The following is a 7394-nucleotide window of genomic DNA, read 5'->3' on the forward strand; positions in this document are numbered from 1 at the left end:
CACACACACAAATAAATAAATAAAATTAAAAAAAAAAAAAAAAAACTTAGAAAGGGCTAGGAATGTGGCTCAGTGCCAAGGCCCTGGTTCAGTTCACATTATGGAGGGGGATAAAAAACAGGAAGAGAGGAAAGGAAGGAGGAAAGAAGTGAGGGAATAAATGTGTACATTTATAAAAGGGTAGGGGAAGTAGGGATGCAGAAACATTGTAATTCCAGCATTCAGGCTGCATGAGTTCAAGGCCAGCCTGGGCTATAGTGAGACCCTGTTTCAAAATACATGAGGAAGGGGGTCCTGCCCTTAGCTCAGTTGTTTAAGTGCCTGCTCATACAAAGGTAGTCAGGAGCAGGATACTGTGGTTCAATCCCCAGCTCCACCTGCATTACCAGACCTGCCCTTTTTGGGGCCAGGGAGATAGCTCAGTAGAATAAGTGCTTGCCTGGCAAGCACAAGGGCTTGAGTTCAATCCCCGGTTCTGCCTAAATAAAGAAATATAAATTCAATTACATTAAAACTTAAATTGCTGAACCACAGCAAGGGGTTTAATAACAGCTGATCATCGTGGTGCAGCCTGTAATCCCAGCACTCAGGAGGCTAAGGCAGGAGGATCACAAGTTCAACCCTACTTTGGGCAACTGGAAAACTTAGCGAGGACCTGTCTGTCTGTCTCTAAATAAAAAATAAAAATAAAAAGGACCAGAGATGCAGTTTAGTACAAAGGGCCTGGATTCAATCCCCAGGACCACGCTACCAAGGAAAAAGAGAAGGTAACAGTAACAGCAAACATTGAAGAAGTGTGGAATGCTGTATTTCTCATATACCACAGGCAAGCTGGACACAAGGAGAATTATTTGAACAGCTTCCTATACACTTAAACATATCCTTATTCCACAACCCAGCAGTTCTACTCTTTTTGTTTGTTTGTTTGCTTGGCGGAACTGGGGATTGAACTCAGGCCCTTGCGTTTGCCAGGGAAGCACTTATTCACTGAGCCATCTCCCCCGCCCCAGTTCTACTCTTAAGTATTTGTCCAAAATATATTTAAAGGGCTGGGGAGATGGCTCAGTGGAATAAGTGCTTCCCTGGCAAGCGCAAGGGCCTGAGTTCAATCCCCAGTTCCGGAAAAAAAAAAAAAAAAGAATAGGGGCAAAATATATTTAAAATGTGTATCTGGGGGCTTGGGAGATGGCTCAGTAGAATAAGTGCTTCCCTGGCAAGTACAAGAGTCTGAGTTCAATCCCGGGTTCCGCCAAAAAAAAAAAAAAAAAAAGTGTATCTGTGGAGACTTTCACCTAATTTGGAAAATGTACACCTATCACTAGAAGGGATAAATACATTGTGCTGTGCTCCTGCAGTGAAATATGACTTAACTCAAACCCACAAGGACGCCTTTTCATACCTAACGATGTCTATAGCCAGGTCAGGTGATGACAAGCCCTGGCACAGGGCGTCAAAGTCGGACTCATGCTGTTGGGGGTGGAGGCCCCTCAGACTTTCTGTTCACTGAAATGCTCCATGAAAATGTCTTGGGACATGACTCAGGGATAGCACAACTGCCTAGCAGGAGTAAAATCTTGGCTCAACTCCCAGCACTGCTAAACCACAACTAGAACCCCACAAACAACAGTATGAGAAATGAAAGAGGGCTGGTGAGATGGCTCAGTGGTCTAAAGCACCTACTTACAACAAGTTTAGCAAAGCACAGGGACCGCGGTTCAATCCCCCAGCACCACATGCCAGCCAGCCCTGCCCTCTGGTGGGCTGAGCTGGCCACACACACACACACACACACACACACAGACAAATAAATTAAAATAAATAAATTTTAAAAAAGAGAAATGAAAGAGCCAGCTAGAAGGGTGGTGCACCCCTACAATCCCAGCACATGGGAGGCTGAAGCAACAAGACTGCTTAGGGCTCAAGGCCAGCCTGGGCTACATAGTGAGTTCACCCTGGAGTATGTAACAAGATGCTGTCTCAAGCCAACAAACAAACAGTCCAAGAACACATAGGTGAGATAGATCAGCAGAGGAAGTGCCTGCTTAGGCAAGCCCAGGGCCCGGTGTTTGATACCCCAAACACATTCACGCCGCACCAGCCCTGCCCCTAGGTGCGCTGTGCAGGCCACTGAAACATGGTGTGGTGGCACACACCTGTAATCCCAGTGCTGAGGAGGCTGGGATAACTGGAGAAGGATACGAGTCTGAGCTGTGTAGTAAGACCCTGTACCAAATACATTAAAAAAAAAAAAAAAAAAAAAAAGAACAAGGGGCAGGAGAGATGGCTCAGTGGAATAAGTGCTTCCCTAGCAAGCGCAAGGGCCTGAGTTCAATCCCCTGTTCTACCAAAAAAAAAAAAAAAAAAAAAAGAAGAGGGCCAGTGAGATAGCTCAGTGGTCTAAAGTGCTTGCTTAGGCAAACTTAGGCAAGTGCACAGAGACTTCAGTTCAATCCCTCACAACAGGGGCAGGGAGATAGCTCAGTAGAATAAGCACTTACCTGGCAAACACAAGGGCCTGAGTTCAATCCCCAGTTCCACAAAAAAACAAAACAAAACAAAACAAAAAAACCCCAACAGCTGAGCTGGCCATGATAGATAGATAGATAGATAGATAGATAGATAGACAGACAGACAGACAGACAGACAGACAGACAGACAGACAAAAGAAATACATAATAAGAAAAATCCATCTCAATAGGAAAGTAGGAGCCTGCCAGATAGCTCAGTGGATTAAAGTGCCTGCTTAGGTAGACAAGGGACTAGGGTGCAATCCCCAGCTTGCTGTGCCAGCCTCACCCCTGGAGCATGCTAAGTCAGCAATTGAGACTGGGTATGGTCACATGCACCTGTAACTCCAGCACATGGGAGGCTGAAAACGGGGATCACTACAAGTCTGATTGTAGATCCCAGTGTGCTAAATACATTTAAAAAATAATAATAAAGAAAAGAAAGAAAGTAGTTCAAACACATAAGCGGATACTTCCCAGAAAAGGAAGTGGAGGCAACCTTGTAAATTATTTTCTGATAACTCAGTAGTAAAGCATTTGCCTGCTAAATCAGAGGTTTGATCCTTAACACCACCCTGAGGAAAAGAGTTACTTCATATGCCTAACACAATTCACAAAAATTTACAAACCAGCCAATACCAAGCTAGAGTGGTAGCTCAGCAGTACAGCACTTGTCTTGCGCAAACCCACACACCCTTGCTTCAATTCCTTGAATCATCTCCCAAGAAAAACAAAACAGAAAAAGTAATACTCATGGGCATTTTTATTATTTGTACTTTTTTAAAGTGCTAGCCTTGGAACTGAGTATGGCAGTCCTGAAATCCCTGCACTCTGGGAGGCTAGGGCTGTCCGGGCTGGCCAGCTTAGACTAAAAAGTTCAAGACCAGCCTGGAAAAAAAAAAAAAAGACCAGCCTGAACTGCATAGTGAAACCCTGTCGCAAAAAAGACACCACCAATAGGAGAAACTAGGCAACAAGTTCACACAATCTCTCCATATTTTCTTACAACTACATGAAAATCTACAATGACTTAAAACTCAGAAAGCAGTTAACAAACCCAACATTATGTTAGGTAACATAATGTAACAGCAGCAGTGGAAATTGAGGACTATAAATATATTTCTTCTTTCTACTTTTCTGTTTTCTAAATTTCCCATAAGTATTCATCACTCACCATTAGAGAAAAAATATGGTTCAAGTCTGACTGCTCATAACATACTCATAAAAACAGAACTCTTAAGAACAATCTGAAACAAGTACAAGTTACTAAGACCACAGCTGGCTCAGACACAAACGTGCACTTCCTGTCCTCCTGTAGGGAGCCACCTTTGTACATAAGCTCTTGCTACATGACCATGTATGGATCATAATTTTATCTTCATTTAAGTGAAGGGTCTTTTCAGACAGCATCTTTTCATGTTACCACCTTAAAAAAATGGTCCGTAATCTAAATACACAAGTAACATACCTGCATATGGAGCCATTCCTAATATAGTTGGCATCAGGCCTCTGTAAAATCCAAGGAAACCGCCTTCCTTTTGAGTGAAGGAAAATTGGGAGTGCAATTAGATTATGCATAAAGACAAAAAGCATGTAAAACAATAAAAACATTTTTTTTGGCAACAAAAACATTCTTGCGATCCCTCCTGAAGCACAAAATGAGCTTTCATAATGACTATTATTGTCAATATTATAAATAATAGAGATCATTAAAAATATCTTCCTAAATAAAAAGGACATGTTACATATGAGAAAAGTAAGTATAGACTACCTTTGCATAAATGGTTTTGAAGGCATGAATAATTCCTGTGTAGGTGTGCTCCCCTTTCACCTGGAATGCTAGGCGCACCCTGACCACATCAAGAGGGTAGGTACAGATAACTGCCGTCATGCCTGCAAAGAGAGCCACACGTGCGTGACAGGAGAGTGGCAGGGTTTTTTCATTGCCCTAGCCTCAGCCCATGTTTTTAGTGTTTTTTTATTTTAAGACAGGGTCTTGGGGCTGGGGAGATGGCTCAGTGGAATAAGTGCTTCTCTGGCGAGCGCAAGAGCCTGAGTTCAATCCCCGGTTCCAAAAAAAAAAAAAAAAAAAATCAAAAAACAAGCAAAGACAGGGTCTTACTCAACTGCCTGAGTTGGGCTTCAACTTGTGATTCTCCTGTCTCAGCCACCCACTGTGTACCGCTATGCCCAGCTCAGAAAAATCTTATTGATATATATATATATATATATATATATGTATATATCTATGCATAAACAAATAGACAGTACATATATATCCTCTAATGTTAATAGCACTCTCAAAATACAGTGATTACGGGGCCAGAGATATAACTCAAGAGGCATAAGCACCTGCCTGGCAGGGGCAAGGTCCCGAGTTCGATCTCCAATACAAAAAAAGGTACATAATAAAAAATATATATAGCAATTATGAAAAACAAATAAAGCAGGGCACTGAGGCAAGAGGATCCCTGAAGCACTCAGGAGGCTAAAATAGGAGGATCGCTGAGACTTAATGAGGCCTACATAGTGAGTTCTAGTCCAGCCTGACCTACACAGCAAACATAACAAACAAGCTGGGCACAGTGGCACACACCTGGGCCGGGGAGATGGCTCAGTAGAGTAAGCGCTTCCCTGGAAAGTTCAAGGGCCTGAATTCAATCCCCAGTTCCGCCAAAAAAAAAAATGGTGCACACCAGTCACTCCAGCACCTGGAAGGCTAAGGAAGGAGGACTGACACAAGTTTCAGGCCACACAGTTAGTTCAGGGGCACCCTGAACTTTACAGCAAGACCCTATCTCAAAAAAACAAAACTACAGCTGGCCAGATAGCTCAGTGGACTAAAGCGCCTGCTTAGGCAGAGTGCAGCAGCTGGGGTTCGATCCCTGGTGTGTCCTGCCAATCCCGCCCCCGGGGCACACTGAGACAGTGATTGAGACTAGGCGTGGTGGCATGCACCTGTAATCCCAGCGCTTGGGAGGCTGAAAACAGGAGAATCACTACAAGCTTGATCTATGTAGTGAGACCCTGCAGACTGTAGACCTTGTCCCAAAATACCAAAAAAAAGAAAGAAAGAAAGAAAGAAAAGAAAAGAAAAGAAAAGAAAAGAAAAGAAAAGAAAAGAAAAGAAATATAGGTAGGGCAGGCGCAGGGTCCTAAATTCAATCCCCAGTACCACAGGAAAAGAAAAGAAATATAGGCTGAGGGGATAGCTCAGTAGCATAAGCGCCTGTCTGGCAAGTGCAAGGTCTAAGTTAACCCCCAGTACCTCAAAAAATTAAAAAAAAAAAAGAAAGAAACATAATACTCCTCTTACCTGCCAAGGAACCAGCCATTAATCTGTGCACATGACCAGAAATTCCCAGCTTTGTGGTAATCAACTAGAAATCAAAAATGTCAAATTAAATGAGACATGTTTTAAACACTGCCTATTTCACTTAGAATCAATATTTCAAAAAGTACAGATGCAATAAAATGTAATAATACATGTGACTAAAATGAGCATAATTACACCAAGTTGGATAATATCACACCAGAAAGAGGTATTTCTTTTTTTTTTTTTTTAATAGGAGGTAATTCTTTTATAGCTTCTTTTTAAATTTTTGCTCTTTTTCTGAGATTGAGTCTCACCATGTAGTCCAGGCTGGCCTTGAACTCCCACGGATCCACCTGCTTCACCTCCAAAGTGCTGGGATTGCAGATGTGCATGCACCACCATACTCAGTCCCTAAGTGTTTGCAATTTTGCAAATACAATCTAGCTTAGATCTTATAATCACCACACTATATCCTACTACCATTAAAACTGTGAAAGGGGTAGCAAGAGTAAAAAGCTACTACCAACAATGAACTCTGATCACACTGATGGCATCAACTCTGCCAACCAGGCTGACATGCAGTTTCCAACTCTGCTGCCTACTTTCATTCCAAAATACTGTTTGTGTGCACAGGGAAAGTCACTCAGCAGTCAGTGGTAGCAGACTGGGGGCCTAGCATGCAGGAGGCCCTGGCTTCCATCCCAAGCACCATACATGGAACAAGACAAAATATTATTTTTTTTTTGCGGAACCGGGGATTGAACTCAGGTCCTTGTCCTTGCCAGGCAAGTGCTTATTCTACTGAGCCATCTCCCTGGCCCCAAGACAAAATATTCTTTAAAGTGTAACAATTCCAGTACTTGGGAGGCCTTGAACTCACTAAGCAGCTGACAATGGGCTCAAGCTCCCAGTGATCCTCCTACCTTGGCCTGAGTGCTGGAACTGCAGGTGTGCACCACCATACCCAGGCAAAGGCACTGTAACTAGCTCAAAGCACACACATGTGCAAGAATTTGAGTTCCATCACTGGCACCACCAAATAAATAAATGAATAAATTAAACCAAATTGTTAGCCACATCCCATAAAAGAGAAAAAAAATTCAAAGAAAAAGATTCTTGGTCAAGTAAGCATGATATTTAAGTATAAACAGAAATGAGGTAAATTTAGCTACCATTTTATACTGTTCAAATGCCATAAACTGGATTGCACCATAGGGAAAGATTCGAATCATCATGGCACCATTTCCTTTATACAGTCCAAGGTATCCTTCTTTTCGGGGAACAGCACACAATGCAGAAAATACTCCTATTTGTAGAAAGATTTTAGAAGAAAAACACCATTAAAACAGAGAAACTGAAAAAAAACAAACAAACAAACAAACAAAACAGAGAAACTACTCAAATTTAAATTTCCAGGACAATCACTGATAAAAATTACTATGCCATTAGTCATGCTAGAATTTTGCTTGAAAAAGAACACATGGGGGGCTGGAGAGATGGCTCAGTGGTCTAAAGCACCTACTTGGAACAAGCTTGGCAAAGCACAGGGACTGCGGTTCAATCCCCCAGCA

General features: G+C 42.4%; 1 protein-coding gene across 2 annotated transcripts in view; it reads right to left on the reverse strand.

The window, feature by feature from the left end:
• Slc25a16 (solute carrier family 25 member 16) overlaps positions 1 to 7394 on the reverse strand; it is a 32503-nt gene that overhangs the window by 11067 nt on the left and 14042 nt on the right. For both annotated transcript variants that reach the window (XR_002821303.1, XM_023716189.1), the window contains exons 3-6: positions 6996 to 7129; positions 5824 to 5887; positions 4279 to 4400; positions 3976 to 4042 (exon numbers count right to left, since the gene is read on the reverse strand). Coding sequence is in view for 1 of the 2 variants with exons in the window: in XM_023716189.1 (XP_023571957.1) it covers positions 3976 to 4042; positions 4279 to 4400; positions 5824 to 5887; positions 6996 to 7129 (387 nt within the window). In the remaining variant the exon portion in view is untranslated. The remainder of the gene's footprint in view (positions 1 to 3975; positions 4043 to 4278; positions 4401 to 5823; positions 5888 to 6995; positions 7130 to 7394) is intronic.

The sequence above is a fragment of the Octodon degus genome, unplaced genomic scaffold (assembly GCF_000260255.1).
Source record: "Octodon degus isolate 3935 unplaced genomic scaffold, OctDeg1.0 scaffold00046, whole genome shotgun sequence".
In the NCBI taxonomy this organism is placed as follows: Eukaryota; Metazoa; Chordata; class Mammalia; order Rodentia; family Octodontidae; genus Octodon; species Octodon degus.